The sequence below is a fragment of the Papio anubis genome, chromosome 11 (assembly GCF_008728515.1).
Source record: "Papio anubis isolate 15944 chromosome 11, Panubis1.0, whole genome shotgun sequence".
NCBI lineage: Eukaryota > Metazoa > Chordata > Mammalia > Primates > Cercopithecidae > Papio > Papio anubis.
In genome coordinates this window covers 98230766-98246871 of record NC_044986.1, presented here as the reverse complement: position 1 = coordinate 98246871, position 16106 = coordinate 98230766, and the positions used below count along the sequence as shown (strand labels likewise).

General features: G+C 35.8%; 1 protein-coding gene across 9 annotated transcripts in view; it reads right to left on the bottom strand.

Annotated features, from left to right (window-relative positions):
* Positions 1-16106, bottom strand: part of MPP7 (membrane palmitoylated protein 7) — a 252173-nt gene that overhangs the window by 56564 nt on the left and 179503 nt on the right. For all 9 annotated transcript variants that reach the window (XM_009214166.4, XM_009214164.3, XM_009214167.3 and 6 more), the window contains 5 exons: positions 13377-13458; positions 12421-12506; positions 8970-9044; positions 8571-8767; positions 8027-8091 (listed from right to left, as the gene is read on the bottom strand). In XM_009214166.4, coding sequence (XP_009212430.1) covers positions 8027-8091; positions 8571-8767; positions 8970-9044; positions 12421-12506; positions 13377-13458 — 505 coding nt within the window. The remainder of the gene's footprint in view (positions 1-8026; positions 8092-8570; positions 8768-8969; positions 9045-12420; positions 12507-13376; positions 13459-16106) is intronic.

The window sequence follows — 16106 nt, the reverse complement described above, 5'->3', positions numbered from 1 at the left end:
AAAACAAACGTATTTTAAATGTTTCAAAATTATCAGTCAACAAATACATAGAATTTATGCAAAACTACATTTTAGGCTGCACTACAGGCTTGTTTTAAAAAGAATGCATACACTTAAGTTGTCAAAACATAGTCCTTACATAGCTTATTAAATAACCAAATGGGAAAAATAACCAGAACAAAAATCTTCAGCATTTTTTTCAAAATAGTGTCTTCATTAAGGGGATTATATTTATTTTCATAGAACAGTTTTGTTGGTAAATCAATCTGTTCAATGCTTAAAAGAAATGTCTTGATAAAAATAGTGGAAAGAAGAAAGGATATTAGAAACAACAAATTTTGTCCTTAACATATCTAAATATCCTGTAAATTTCACAATAACCTGACAATTATCAATGTAATACACATATCAAATGAGTTATGCAGAATCATTTATTTTTATTCTGTCTATATTATCTGATGAAAGGTATTTTAGAAAGTAATCCTAAATGGTTCCTAAATTACTAATAGGATAGCAATTTAAAAGTTAAATATGACTTCAGAGACTCGCTTTCAGTTAAGGGTGGAAAAAGTACTGGCAATATTACAGAGGGAAATCTAACTATGAGTTAAGGTAAAACGCATTTCACTACATGACCTCAGAGTAAATAGGAGTGATCAGAACAGTTCTCCCCTCGTCCATCCAAGCTACAGAATAGCGGCCAAACAAAACACTTCCAGGAAAGTGTATACCACTGTATTTTTATTTTTTAAAATACTTATGGATCCTTTAACTATGTTGGCTTGGTTTGATCAGTATTAGCAAATATCACAATCATTATTATTATTCAGGCTCGTGCTTTGAATCACCCAAGTTGTGACTTTATTTATGCATATGTCTTAGTAAATCTGACCTGTCATGTGCATCTAAAACAAATTGTTAGAAAACAAGAAATAAACTATAGGATGTGGCTTAGGCAAACAGCTAGGCATGATGGACATCAGATGGGTCACTTTAAAATCTCAGGTACTCCATTATAAAGTGGGTTGTTAAACATAGAGTCTATTTTTTATAAGACCAATGGGATAGATTAAATACTACACCCTCGATTAAAGACTTAGCACCATGGAAATCAAATGATAAAAGCCATACCACAAAAACCAACAAAAAATTAAAACACTAATGTCAATCCACAAAAAAAATCTGTAATTTATATCACATATAGTATATATTTCACATTCTAATAAAATGTCATGAATATGCTGTATAAATTTGCAAGAGAATGTTTCTCCATAAAATTTTTAAGTAGAGAGAGAAGGATATTTTTATATTACTGATATAACCCCACACATATATTTGGTAGCAAGTATTATGCTTAATGAACATCCAGTAAGAAAATGAAAGGAACAGAATTTCTTAGACTTAGCAAGTTTGAACAAAGGGGAAAAAATAAACAAAACGCTGATCTCAGAAGAGAGTTGGGATAGTCACACGATTATTACTATGTGGAAGGCACTCTTCTGTGTATACTACAATACACAAACTTATTTAATTCCCCAACAATCTATGAGGCCAGTACTATAATCCCCATTTTTTTCAGATAAGAAAGAACCCTATAGTGAATTCTCATAATTTTATGTTGCTTTGGCATCCATTGTGAATCCAGGCTTAACTTTCTCATATCAGAAACAGGGGTTAGTTGCCCTTGACATAGCTTCAAGCTCTCTGCCTCCTCTGACTTCCTCAAGGCAGCCCATGCAGAAATCTGCCTTATACAACTGCCTGCTGGTGACCATCTCACTATGGGACATACAGATACAGCATATGTGACTCACTCCATGACCCCTACACCCCACGTGGACCGTGCAATTATGCTGCCGGGACCACCTCTCGGTCACAGCGTAACTCCACGGAACTCATGCCTGCTTTCTTTAGACCCACTATTTAGAACTCCCAGAAGGAAAACTTGCTTGGATACTGCCCTGGACCACAGTGAAGGCTTTGGTCCCCCATCTCTCTTGCTCCTCACACACTGGTTGAGTCTGTGTCCCAGAGAGCTCCCCTCTTCCTGTTGGCCCTGCGAGGCGTGCTGCCCTCCTCTCCGGGATCTGTGAGTAATACACTGCCTCTGCTATTTCATGCACCCCTGCTATTTCATGTTTCCTCCTCTGTGTCTCACCTGCCCGACATACCTGAATCTACAGTTTTTCCTGGTCAGGGCATTCCCAGAGAGTGGCTATCTTTGTAGGAATAAACTGGAAACAGGTCAGACAAGAGCCCCAAGAGTGTCTGTCAATATAATCAAGTCCCTGTGAGACAGGACATCTGGTCACAGGTGGACACTTAGGCATTAGGCCTTCCACCAGGAGAAAGAAGTATCCCATGAAAGGCACACTGCAGACAGCCATGACCACCTCCCCTGCATCAGAGCAGGGCTAGAGTTTATAGCCACTCTCTAGAGAGAGTTCAAGAACTAATTAGAACCGAAAAAAAAGAAATACAACACATTTGTCCATGTTAAAACTGGGATTTGGACCCATGCCATTTGGCTCGAGTCTGAGTTTTTAATTCAATCCTATACTAATCATGACAAAATCACATTTTGATTACTCAAGTCTCAGACTAGAAATGGGCAGGAGAGAGGTCAAGGGACATAATGTTTCTTACAAGTTTCCTATCGACTTAGCATGACCTCCCACGGCCCCACCATCCCTCCCCAAAGCTTTGGTATTCCAAGGGAGAGTCTCCTGCCAGGAGTGGCCAGGGAGAACCAGCTCGTCTCCCCAGTGTTATCAAGAGTCCACCATCTGCTATCTTCAAGCACATTAGAGCAGGAGAGGAAAGTTAGGAAAGTCACAATGGGAAGGCCAAGAGGATCTCAAAAAGATAAATGTGGCTGAGCACAGTGGCTCATGCCTATAATCCCAGCACTTTGGGAGGCCACAGAAGGAGGATCACTTGAGTTTGAGACAGCCTAAACCACATAGTGAGATCTCATCTCTATAGAAAATTTTAAAAATTAGCTGCGCGTGGTGGCACACGCCTGTAGTCCCAGCTACTCAGGAGGCTGAGACAAGAGGATCGCTTGAGCTCAGGATTTCAAAGCTGCAGTCAGCTATGACTGCACTCAAGCCTAGGCAACAGAGTGAGAGCCTGTCTCAAAAAAAGAAAAACTTTTTTTTTTTTAAGAGAAAGATAAATGTGCTGTCTTCAGAGAATGGACTGGAAAGGTTCTTGTGAAAGTACATGGTGAGTTCTGCATACCGGGCAGTAGTAAACATCCCATTCTGCTGGATGTCACTCTGTAAGGGACATGTGTGACACTCCTGAAAAGTGGAGAAACTGTGTCTATATTAGTGTGCTATTATTCACATGGGCAAAGTTAAATCCCCATACTAGAAACCACTTACCTAAATTCCCCACCCCCTACCACAATCCCTTCTAAAAGTCTGCAATAACACGCAACCACAGATCAGACCCCTAAGAGTTAACCAACGCTTTCTAACCTGCATGGCATTGGTCCCTAGAACACAATACAAGCAACAATACAGCTGAGAACCCTTCCAATGGAAAGACTAGAAGCATCTACCCTGATAGTGTTTGAGAATCAACATCTTCAGGAATCCCAGGAGAACACAGTTCACTGAGACTGAGCATGAGCAGTAACAGTTAGAAGGTTCTTCACCTCAACCATCTTGCGATTTAAGTGATCAGATATGAAATTTACAACTTAGTTCATCTACACTTCTTTCCACCCAAACTCTGAACTCCGGAATCTTCCAAATAGTATTAGTATTAGGGGAAAAAAAAATTAGGTATTTTTTTAAACCCCATGCGTTTCTGTTTATACAATACCTCACCAATATTAAGAAAATATTTGACAATGTTTTAGACATACAAACTTCATATAACAACATAAGCAATGTTATTTGTTTCTGAATTAACTTTATGTATGAAAACAACAAATAAAATTACTTAAGAATCCAAGAAGAAGCAGCTTACTCAACTTGAAAAGCTTCATTACAATGACTTGTAGCGTCCAGTGATATATTATTCTTAAGTGTTAGACCTTCCAAAATATTGGTACTGTGTGCAGTGAATTCATTATTTTACTCAATGTTTAAAATCTTTTTTGGCTGTTGTGATTATCAACTGACAAATGCTTGTCTTTGAATGAACTAAGTTACACCTTTCTTACATGGATACCCTACGGCTTCAGTTAAATATTTTCTTTTTACCTGCATAATAACAATCATGATGGGTTAAAACAAATTCTACAATAAAATATTTTGTGTTTTGCTTTCTAATCTTTAAATGGTTGAAAAATTGTACATTCTTGTTTCTTTGACTGCAAGAATTTTTTAAGAGTTACTGTGTAAAACAAAAATTTTGAATTAAGGTTATTCAGTCAGCAATATTAGAAACTTTTAGGTTCTTATACTTTGATAACTAAAAAAAGGAAACAACACTATAATAAATCATACTTGAATATTCTGTTGTAAAATATATTACCTGGATAACAGCTTTTTCTTACTCCTTTCTGAAGACCATATATACTGGACTTAAATATTTAATATAAATCACATCCTACTGAAGTTAAAGTTAAATTAATTTTATATCATTAGGAAGACAATTCTTAACTCATATTTAGATTTCAATAGAAAAGCAACAAACAATACCACAAATAAATTCATATTTCTTTCTTAAAGGTTAGGTAGTACATGCAACCAAACTATAAAAATAAGTTTCAGGCAGAAAATTAGAGTACTTTAAATTATATTGACACAAGAAATGCAAGTTGCCAAGTTTCTGTGATGCAAAAGTACTCTTTAATACTATCTGGGACATAAGATTCACTTTTACTCATTTCCAGAACACTTAAGCTGTATCTTTTATGTAGTAGTCTAAAAGCTGGTCATCTAAAAGAAAACCTATCAGATTTTGAGGCCTGCTTTTCTGTCTGTATTACTAATATAAATCCATTATGTGGGAACCTATCATTAGATGATGGACAGGGAGGGAAACAAATTTCCATTACAAATATCTTTGTTCGGTAAGCAATTCTTCCAAAAAATAGGGGGAGGAGACAAGTGCTTATATCCAGCTACTAAGACTTAGAAGAAATATTTTAGGTTTAGTTCATGTTTTTGTCTTCAGGAATTTTTTATTTTAAGAGGTACATTTTTTGTGTGTTTGAAAAGCCTTTTTTTTTCCTTCTGGGTTTGTATTAGATACACAAAGATTCTTAAGGGGAGGAAATAACCAAGCAGCAAAGATGAATATGACTTACACTTATGAATTTTGTACAAGGAGGCTAGTTTTAAAGCCTAAAGAGGTTGTTATTATAATGGCTCCTGATTTCACTTACCTTAGAGCCAAGAACTAGAGCTCTAGCACAAATATAAATGCAAAGATAATAAGATTGGGATGTGCCCTTCTTTATATACTTCTATATTGATATTAACAGAAACCCTATAGTTCCAAAACCATCGTCCATGAATTTTTCCTCCATGCAAACTTAAGTTATGGTGATACACTACAAATGAAATAAAGAGCAAAATAAAGATTTAAAAAAGAGTAATACGAGCAATCATTTTGTGAAAAAAGTTAACTGGTTAATTTGATAAATGGTATTACGTAACTAAATTCATTATTTCAAATCCGACATGTGCAATTTCCTCCTAGGTGTTAAGTCCACTAATGTGAAAATTAGTGGATAAAGTTTTTATCACTGTATTTTTAAAATAAATTTATAAATATTGACATGATAGAATTATTCTTCCTTTATAAATTTTACATTAAATCAGAAACTTTTAAAAAATCCTATTCCATTAATATTCAAAATCATAAAAACAAAAGATTTTATATCAACTTGTTGTTTCTCTTCACAGCATTTTCCTATAATTCAGCAAAGGGCATGATAACATAAGTTTCCTATTCCAAAACCCTAAGTACCAAATATTGAAGTCCAGAAAGTAGTGGATCAGATGGTCTTTACGAGTTTTAGTCATGTAAAGAATCATCATCAAAACACAAGTTAAAGTGCTTTTAAATGCCATTTAAAATGTTCAGAATCAATACAGTGATTTATGCATAACTTTTAACTTTATGTGAGACAATATTCAAGGAAATTTCAAGTAGAATTTCAATTCTTTGAGAATAAAGACATTAGCTTCCTATTTAATTGTCACAGAAATATATTGTCTCTCTGAACAGGGCCATATCTGTTATATGTTTATTATTTAATAAGGATAATTTTGACCAGATTTATTTGAAAATAAATAACATATATAAAAACAAATAATGCATCTCTCAGTGAATCAAAATCTAGCTTAATAAAAAAGAGAGAGAGAGAGAAGAAAGAGAGGAGGACCAGCAAACATTTCTGAATGGTATTCAAGAGGCAGAAAAGGCAAAAAAAACCACAAAATTATTCAAATGAGGACATTTCAGTAAAGATAAATGCTAGAATAAATATTTATCAGAGCCACATATTGAAGTATTAACATAAAAAAGAAATTATGCAAATCAACAGACAAAAGGACTCTGTTACAATTAATACTTCTACATACACACACAGAAACACACACACACACATACCCCTCACTTTCATATGCATCTATACAGAAATCAGTTTGAAAGAGCTATTAAAAAGCAATATATCCCTTTTGTATAGTTCTTTTAAAGAAACACATATACACTTATTAAAAATTTTCAATCAATGAAAATTCATAATAATATCAAACTGTAAATTTCTAAGTTGCCTAGGACTCAAACAGAGTTGAGTATGGATCTAGATTCAAGTATAATTACATTTATTTCATCTTTCAGTGACACATATCTTATCCCACATATACCAAATATATTAGAAATGTGTAAGCCTCCTATTTTAAAATCCCTTTAAGAGCAAGTCAGGCAAGGAGTCTCAAAGCTCCTTTCTGTTGGTGAGTTGGCCAGTGAAAAGTCATCTCGCTTAAGAACAATGAAATGTTCTCATGAAAGCTTTAAGCTTTCTCACGTCAGAAGACGTGTAGCATTCTGTGACAAGGATTTTTTTCCTTGTGCCTGGACTTAATGCAGCAAGGACAAGCAGGCTTTTGAATCAGTGCTCTACTTCAAGCATTTGATTGCTTGTGAGATTTATACTCGACTACAGTTTGGCTCTCTTCTAATGTGATTCCTGGGCTATATGCTTCTGCAAACTGACAGAAATCACGGGAGATGTGAAAAATGCAACAATACTAAAAACAGATGTTGGTGTAAAATTCCAGGGCCATTTATTTGGTCATTCTGCTGTTGAATGTACAATTTCTATGCTGAAAACAAAGGGTTGGTTTTTTTCTCTTAAAATACCTAGAACCATGAAACATCTAGGGGAGGTGCAATAGGGAATTTATGGGACGTGGACTTGAAGAGGTGGGTGGTGGGAAGTAAAGAAAAGCTGACAGAAGGTTAGGCTGAAAGAGAAAAAAAAGTACTTAAATGCACACTATGTTTTTCAGTAATCATACGGTAGCCATCCTTTGTCTTTCTCTCATTTTCTTTTAATCTAATCTGGTGATAACTCCAAAGGGATAGGCTAAAGGTCAGAAGTGTTATGATCTGGGGGTAAGAAAGGAATTAAGAACAATTGATCTTGAGCACAACTGCTTTCGTACCCAACAAAATGGTAGATTTTTTTTCTCCCTAATCTTTACCAAGAAATACCTAACCCAAACCTCCTGGCTTTGAAGAAATAAGAGCTATATTTGAGGTGACATTTAATAAAATACCTATATTTGGAAATCAAAGACAGTAGTAGTAGTTAGTTACTTTCTTAATGAGTGAGTCATGGATTTATTATCAACAACCTCAACCACCCCTTTCCTCAAAGGATTCATGTTAATATTCCAAATATGAATCTCATATTTGTTTGTTCCTGAGAATTGATGATCCCAAAGTTATTGCTAGGGTAATAGGACCCTTTATTCTGCCATGAGCACCTGCTCTAATAGTCAAAAATAAACATCGGGGTTTGGTTACCCTGCATTCCTATTAACAAACTTACATGATTTCCTGTTGGAAACTTTCAGGGGCTGAACCAATATTTCTGGTCGTCTCAGAGCCAGTCTCCTGGGAGAAAGAAGATCAACATGCCTATCAGTTTTCAGCACAGGTCTGAGGTGAATACAACATCAAAATATTTAGTCTTAAGAAAAAACTTAAAGGTTAGAGAAAAAAATGAATGTAATGCAATCGACTCAAATTAAGAAACAAATCGCCCACTTTCAAATTTTTGTAAATTATCTTCCCTCCCTCCAAAACCACTGGTCTTTTTTTTTTTCCACCTTTCATATCAACATGGTTTCAAGATATTAATGTGCTATTTTCCATTTGCTTCATAACAAAAATCTAATATGACCCAGTACTGTCATATTATTTTTGGTCATTCATCATACTTAGTTAGACAAAACAGAAATCCAAACCCAAGGGATAAAAAATTCTAAGGCAAGGTTTTATAGCATATTTTATCACATCAATGTTAGAATGATATTTTGCAGAGAACAAAAGGTCAGCTGGAGAAAAGCCATTATTATGTACCAGCAGCTCACCTTTCCTGGAAATGCTTTGAGGGGATCAAGCCTGCCCTGGGGTTGGCATCACCTTCGTGTTTCGCTTGCCACCAAGTTGCATCATCTTGGCTCATAATCTGAAGAATATCTCCCTTTTTGAAAGAAAGCCCAGCTTCCTTACATGGAATTGCCTTATCCTCATTAGGATTATAGTCAAAGAGGGCTTTGATAAACATCTGGAAGAAAAGTTTCATTAAAGATGAATAAGATAAAAAATAAAGGTGAAATGGCCTATATTCTCCTAACTCCAACTCCAAACATAGTAATTTTAAAACTGGAATATTGAAAGAGATATGTTATGACAAAGTGGATATGTGCTGGATGGAAAAACATGACTTCCCTCCCACGCACAAAAAAATGTTTTTAAGCAATAATTACCTTGCCTTCTTTTGATGGTGTCTCCTCTTTGATGCCGGGTATAATCTTAAATGTAATTGCTCCCTGAGACTGAGCCTGGTATCAGATGAAAGAAGGAGTTATAAGAAAACCAGACCCAAGGAAGAATAAGGTAAAATAGGTAGAAAGTGAAATGCATCTGAAAATTTACAAGCTTGGGGTTTCTACTCTTAGATAGACTAAACGGAGGAAACTATTTTTGTAGAAATTCCTGTAATGTGAGAAAGAAAGCTCTGAAGTTTGTAGAATAAGTTAAAAAACATTAACTCCTAAATCCACTTTTACTTCCTGTGTACTTTTAAGCTGTCAGTAAATACATTCCCATCCAAGTTTCTTCGAAATAGAAACACACAAAATATGCACAACGCCTTAAATAAAATAAACACAGTATTCAATGACTAGAGTAGATAATATCTAGAGGGTTGGGTGCAGTGGCTTGTGCCTGTAATTCCAGAGTTTTGGGAGGCAAGGTGGCAGAATCACCTAAGCCCAGAAGTTCAAGACCAGCCTGGGCAATATAGCAAAACCCCTGTCTCCACAAAAAAAAATTTAAAAATTAGCCAAGCGTGGTGATGAGCCTAAGGCCTCTTGAGCCCAGGAGTTCAAGGCTGCAGTGAGCTGTGATTGTACCACTGCACTCCAGTCTAGGTGACAGAGCAAGACGCTGTCTTTAAAATAATAATAATAATAATAATAATAATGTACAAAGTTCAGGCAGTTACATCTAAGTATCAGCATCCATGTTTTGGGGGACAAAACACCTATAATGTCAGTAGTGCCATTATAAATATATCATTCAATTAGGGGCAATGCCCATCACAAAAAACAAAAAGAACATTCATATCTATTGCATTCTGGTTAGTCAGTAAAATATCAAACGTAATAGATTAATTGCAAGATGAAAAGACTGAGTATCTATTCTAACTTCATTAAAATAAGTACCAGCACCCACAAATTTTTCTTATCTTAGATATGATCTCTCTTTAAATATACTCTCATGTCATTTTCTGTCTTTCTCTTTTTAGCGTTTATTGTAGCCATATTTAATTATTTATGCAATTACTTCATAAGATATGCTACTCCTGCTCATTTGTAAGCTCCATAAAAGCACTAAATAGTTGGCACATTTGAAAGATATGAAAGGAAGAGGAGTAGGGCAAGACACATCTCTCTGAGGCTCACTATCTGTGGTGTGCTGGTAAACCAGGACTCCATTTGTTTAAAAAGAAAAAAAAAAAAAAAAAAGCTCTGATGTGTACTGTCTGTCAATTTCCATGGTATAAATACTTTCACTATAGCCAATTTCAATTTGCCAGCATGCAGTTGCTGAAAGCTGAGTTGGGAAATGGTGCATCATACAGTCAGCTCTGGCGAGCCTTAAGAAGGCAGCTCTAGTGCAACACAGCAACTGAAGTAAAATGGGATTCTGACAGTTTACATAATATAATTTTATAAAGGGTTGATTTATTTCAAAATGGCAATATCATTGCTATTGCTTACCGTAAAAGGCACTCACAAATCTTATAAAGAATTCTCATACTGTAATACTGAATTACATTGGTAGAGAGAAAACAAAATTTGCTCTATAATCTCCTCATTTTTCTAGTTTGTGTGTGTGTGTGTGTGTGTGTGTTTTTTTTTTTTTTTTAATGGATCTATGGTCCTTATAACAGTGTCATTTATTAAGGATTCAATTCTTATTACTATTACTGCTGAGCCATATAGGTCTATCTCTCACTGTGACTGCCTCACAATAATCTAGCATAGGGATGAATGATTATTTGATCAATGCAACTTTCTTGGTAGTTTCCAAATATTTTTGAAATATTTTGTTCATATACATTTACCAAATTATTGCTTGAGGACTAATTTCCAATAGTTGAATTTCTTGATTAAAGGGTATGCACATTTAAAATTTTGATAGTTTCAGATCTCAAAAAGTTCTACTAATAACTTATCCCATCCCCAAATCATATAAATATACCTGTTTTCCTATACCCTGACCAACTCTAGGCATCATCAAGATTTCCAATCTCAAGTAATCCGACACTTTCCAGACATCCATGTTTTCTTTTGTAAAGTATTTGTCCATATGCATTGCTGATTTTTCTGTAAATGTTTTTCTTATTGATTTTTATCATCTCTGTATATATTTTGAAATATTAGCCTTTTATTATATATATTGAAAATATTTTTTGTACAATCTCATTTGTCTTTGATGTTTCTTTATGGCACCTTTTTTCTATAAAGAAAGTTTTGAATTCTAGTAGACACATCTGTTATTTTTCTATTTGACTTTCATATCAAGGTTAAAAAGTCTTTTCCTACCTCATACTTACAAAACTTGTATATTACATTTTATTGGGCAATTTCTGTGATTTTTTTGCATTTAAATATTTAATTTGTTGGGAATTTATTTTTACATATTGTGTAAAACAAGGATTGACCTTATTTTTTCTCAGTCATTAACCTGATACCATTTATGAAATGTTCCAGTTTTCCCACTGATTTAAAATGCCACCTTAACCATATACTAAATTTTCATATCTATGGAGATCTGTTTTTGAGACACACTCAAACCTCTTCCAGTTGGTATAGGCTTTCAGTATGTTTTCATACATAAAAGAGAGAGTTTCCCTTCCTTTTATCTTATGAATGAACTTTAGAATTAATATTGCCAAGGCATAAAATAATTGTATTCAAGTGTCAGATTTCAAAAGACATCTAAATTAGTTTGACTACTTTGTATTGCTATGATCCACAGCATAGAATATGACTGTGTCAACAGGAGGAAGATAAAGATAAAAGCATCATCAGCCACAGGGTAGATGCCATCTGCTAAGTACAGACTTGGGACAAGTACTAAACTCTTTTTTTAAGACAAAGTCTTGCTGTGTTGCCCAGGCTAGAGTGCAGTAGCGCAATCTCGACTCACTGCAACCTCCATCTCCTGGGTTCAAGTGATTCTCCTGCCTCAGGCTCCCAAGTAGCTGGGACTACGGGCGCCTGCCACCATGTGCAGCTAATTTTGGTTTGTGTTTTTAGTAGAGATGGGTTTCATCATGTTGGCCCGGCTGGTCTTGAGCTCCTGAACTCAGGTGATCCAACTGTCTGAGCCTCCCAAAGTGCCGGGATTACAGGCATAAGCCACTGCTCCCAGCCCTCAAACTCTTTATATATACTACCTCATTTAATCCTCAAAACACTCCAGATGGATAGCTACCTCTTATTCTCATTTTGTAAATGAAAACACTGAGGCATGAATAGATTAAGGTATTTTCCAAGGACACACAGGGATTAAGTGATGGAGCGGGGGTTCGAACCCTGCACTGCTTAATACAAATCCTGTCTATGTCAAACCAAGTCTAAAAGTCTGAAATACAGTGATTCAATTTTATTTTTATTGTACCTTTAAAAGAAATTTACAGCTTACCAAAATCTGTATTATTTCCTCAGGCCTTTTATCCTCCACTGGTATTCCGTTCACTTCCCTAAGTTCATCACCAACGTGAATAAGACCTGAGAAATATGAGATTTGGTAAATTAGCAGTGTTACCCACAACAGAAACTGTAACTTGCAGTTGTTTCCATAATTAAAGCATTGTTAGGTTCCCTTAATACATTTAAGGACTGGAAAGGAGACCTTCACGTGTCTCAGGTTTCAGCCTCTATGCCTCTCCACAGCACTGACTCAAAGACCGCAACATAGTAATGCTGGCCAAGAAATGGTAACAGCAGCTTGGTCTTTGTCTAGAAATGCATATTACTGATATACTAATAAAATAATTTTTATTTATCTTAAAGGCTGCATGCTCTTAGCAGTACTTTTCAATTGAGAAACACAGAAACAAGATTTTTTTTTTTTTTTTGAGACAGAGTCTCACTCCACCCAGGCTGGAGTGCAGTGGTGCGATCTCGGCTCACTGCAACCTCCACCTCCTGGGTTCAGGCAATTCTCCTGCCTCAGCCTCCGAAGTAGCTGGGACTACAGGTGCATATCACCATGCCTGGCGGGTTTTTTTTGTTTCTGTTTTTTGTATTTTTAGTAGAGACAGGGTTTCACTGTGTTAGCCAGGATGATCTTGATCTCCCAACCTCATGTTCCACCCGTCTTGGTCTCCCAAAGTGCTGAGATTACAGGCGTGAGCCACCGTGCCCAGCCCACAAGTTTTAATATAACTTTGGATGCTTGTGTACAAGAAGACCATAGAGTAATGTTTGTCTATCATTTATTTAAATAGGCTCTCACATTGCAACACAGAAAAAAGTATCTTATTACTTGTTTTGCAGTATTAGATCCAAAGATGGTTATCCTCTTAGTTATCTATTGGAAATGCTACACACAAAACACATGATTAGTCTGTACTTGGTTAACATTCAAAGTCTCACCACTTCTATCTGCAGCTCCTCCTCTCATGATTCTGGCCACAGTGATTGCCCCAGTGTGCTCATCCTTCTTAATGGTAGCTCCCTTTGAAGACAAAAACAAAAAGCATTGTGGGTAAATGTGTGTACTGGGTGTTAGAAAAAGGGAGGAAATAAGGACATTCATCTGAAAAAAGAGAAAACAACTAAAAAAAAAATGAGGCAGGAAAAACAGGAAAAACAGACATCATGCCATTTGTCTTACAATGTCTATCCATCTACATAGCATCGAAGGGTTTCAGCCCAATTTAAGGATTTTTGAAATCTTCAACCTCTTCAAAACTGTGTAAAATAAACATATCTTCTTTTCATTATAAAAATACCTCGTATTTGAATGTTGTTTGGTTTTTACCCTTTTAAAGCAGTTCTTCATTCTTTTTATCTTTATAGTACTGCATCAAGAAAGTGGAATAGTGACAATTACACTAATAAACAAAAGATTCTATATGTTAGAAAACTAAAACCCAGATCATTTGACTTTTAGTTAGTTCAGTGATCCTTCTATCATATTCAGTTATCCTAGCAAAAAAAAAATTTAAAAACATTTTTTAAAAACTTGGTGATAATTATAAAGAAAAAGAAAAAAGTTAAAACCCAGAAATTAGTTATATTTGTTGCCTAAGTCTAAGACAAATGATGAGAAGAAAGAGCTCTTACTCCACGGTTTTAGTGAACTAGGATTGTACCTAGTACAAATAGAAGTATTGGCAAAAGATTAGGAAACAGTCTCAAAAAGAAGTCAAAAATTCTTCACTTACAGATATTCAGAAGCAAATTAACTGCTGCTTTGTAAGAACAACAGGCACAAGTGGTTACTTTGAAAGCCTTTCCATGACTTTCCTTTTAAGAATCTGGCATTGGTTTTGCAATGCCATCCAACATTGCATAATACTGCTAAAAAGGTAAGCTTTTCGGTGACGGCAGAATTCATCCCACAGAAGTGAAATTTTTCTCGAGTTTGTTAATAAACACATTTATATCATTAAAGAACAGATATGTAAACAAAGTAAGAGTCCATCTGTAATAAGTATCCTTCATATATAACTATCAGATACATAGCTAATAATAGTAAAAAAAAAAAAAAATCAAAGAATTAAGTGACAGGCATTTTACGGCATTTTTCATCACCTATGCATGCATTCAAGGCCAAAGACTTGAATGAGCATCTCTCCACGGTCACAAAGCTTAGACTCACCAATTACTGGTATTTTCTGCTTTTATTTCAAGTTCTAACTTGTTTCCAAAATGACTGGATATGTAATATTCCCAATACAACTAATTAGGTTGATTAAATCAACTTTCATTTTCCTTAATGACATGTCTCAAATTTTCCCACCAAATATGCCCAATGGCAGAAAAGCCTAGTAATCTAAGTTTACTTATCCATAGTTTCTGGATGAGAAATTGAATATTAAATGGCTGTAATTTGTCTAAGATCAGACAACTAGCAAATGGAAAAGTCAGGACTTGCTTAAGGCAATCTGATCAGAGACACAATTATTCATCTTAATTATCATCCAATACTGCTTAACCTCTATCTTTCCATAACCTTTTGTTCATAAGTTCATTCTGTCCATGAGTTCATTACTCCTGTAGGAGATTGTCTCTAAAAGGGGGATCACCAATCCCTTCCCTCCTTGTATGTGCATGCCATATTCCCACATTAAGTGGTAAAAATGGTTTTGAGGCTTCAAAGGCTATAAGAAGATCTGTAGCTGCCACTCGGGCCTCTTGAGACGCTTGCTCTATGGGAATCTCACTGCCATGTAAGAAATCATGACCACTGCTATGCTGCGAGGAACCCCAAGCTAGCCAAGTAAAGATAACACTTAGAGAAAGAGATACTTGGCCAGCCCCAAACCTTCCAGTTCCAAGCCCAGGTAACAGTTGTGTAAATGAAGGAGCCCTCAGTTGACTCCAGCCACCACCATCTGACTGTATGTAAGAGGAACTCCAAGTGAGAACCTCCCCGCTGAGCTCATCAACTCCCAAAATAATATTGTTTTGGCCACAACATACCACCATGGTTTGTAACACAGAGTTAGTTAAGTGGAACCAGTACCTCTCTGTACTATGGACTGCACTGTTTTTCAGTATAGGGCTACAACCTGTTTGTTGTGCTTAATGCTAGTTCCTTTGACTTTTTCGTATTCAATGAAGTTAACCAATGTTTATTGAGAACTTACTCTGTGCAAGGCACCGTTCTAAGGGTTTATAATAAACTGATGAAAAAGAAAAAAATGTCTGCTTTCTCATCCCAATGGGGGAGACAAGACAATAAACGAGAGATAGAATAATTACATACATTATACAGTATGTTAGAGGGTGGTGTATTAGTCTGTCTTCACACTGCTGATAAAGACATGCCTGAGACTGGGCAATTTATGAAAGGAAGGTTTAATGGACTTACAGTTCCATGTAACTGGGGAGGCCTCACAATCATGGTAGAAGGCAAGGAGGAGCAAGTCACATTTTACATGGATGGCAGCAGGCAAAGAGAGAGGTTGGCAGGGAAACTTCCCGTTTTTAAAACCATCAGATCTCATGACACTTATTCACTATCACAAGAACAGCATGGGAAAGACCTGCTCCCATGATTCAATTATCTCCCATCAGGTCCCTCCCACAACACATGGTTTTTATGGGAGCTACAAGATGAGGTTTGTGTGGGGACACAGACCCAAACCCTATCAG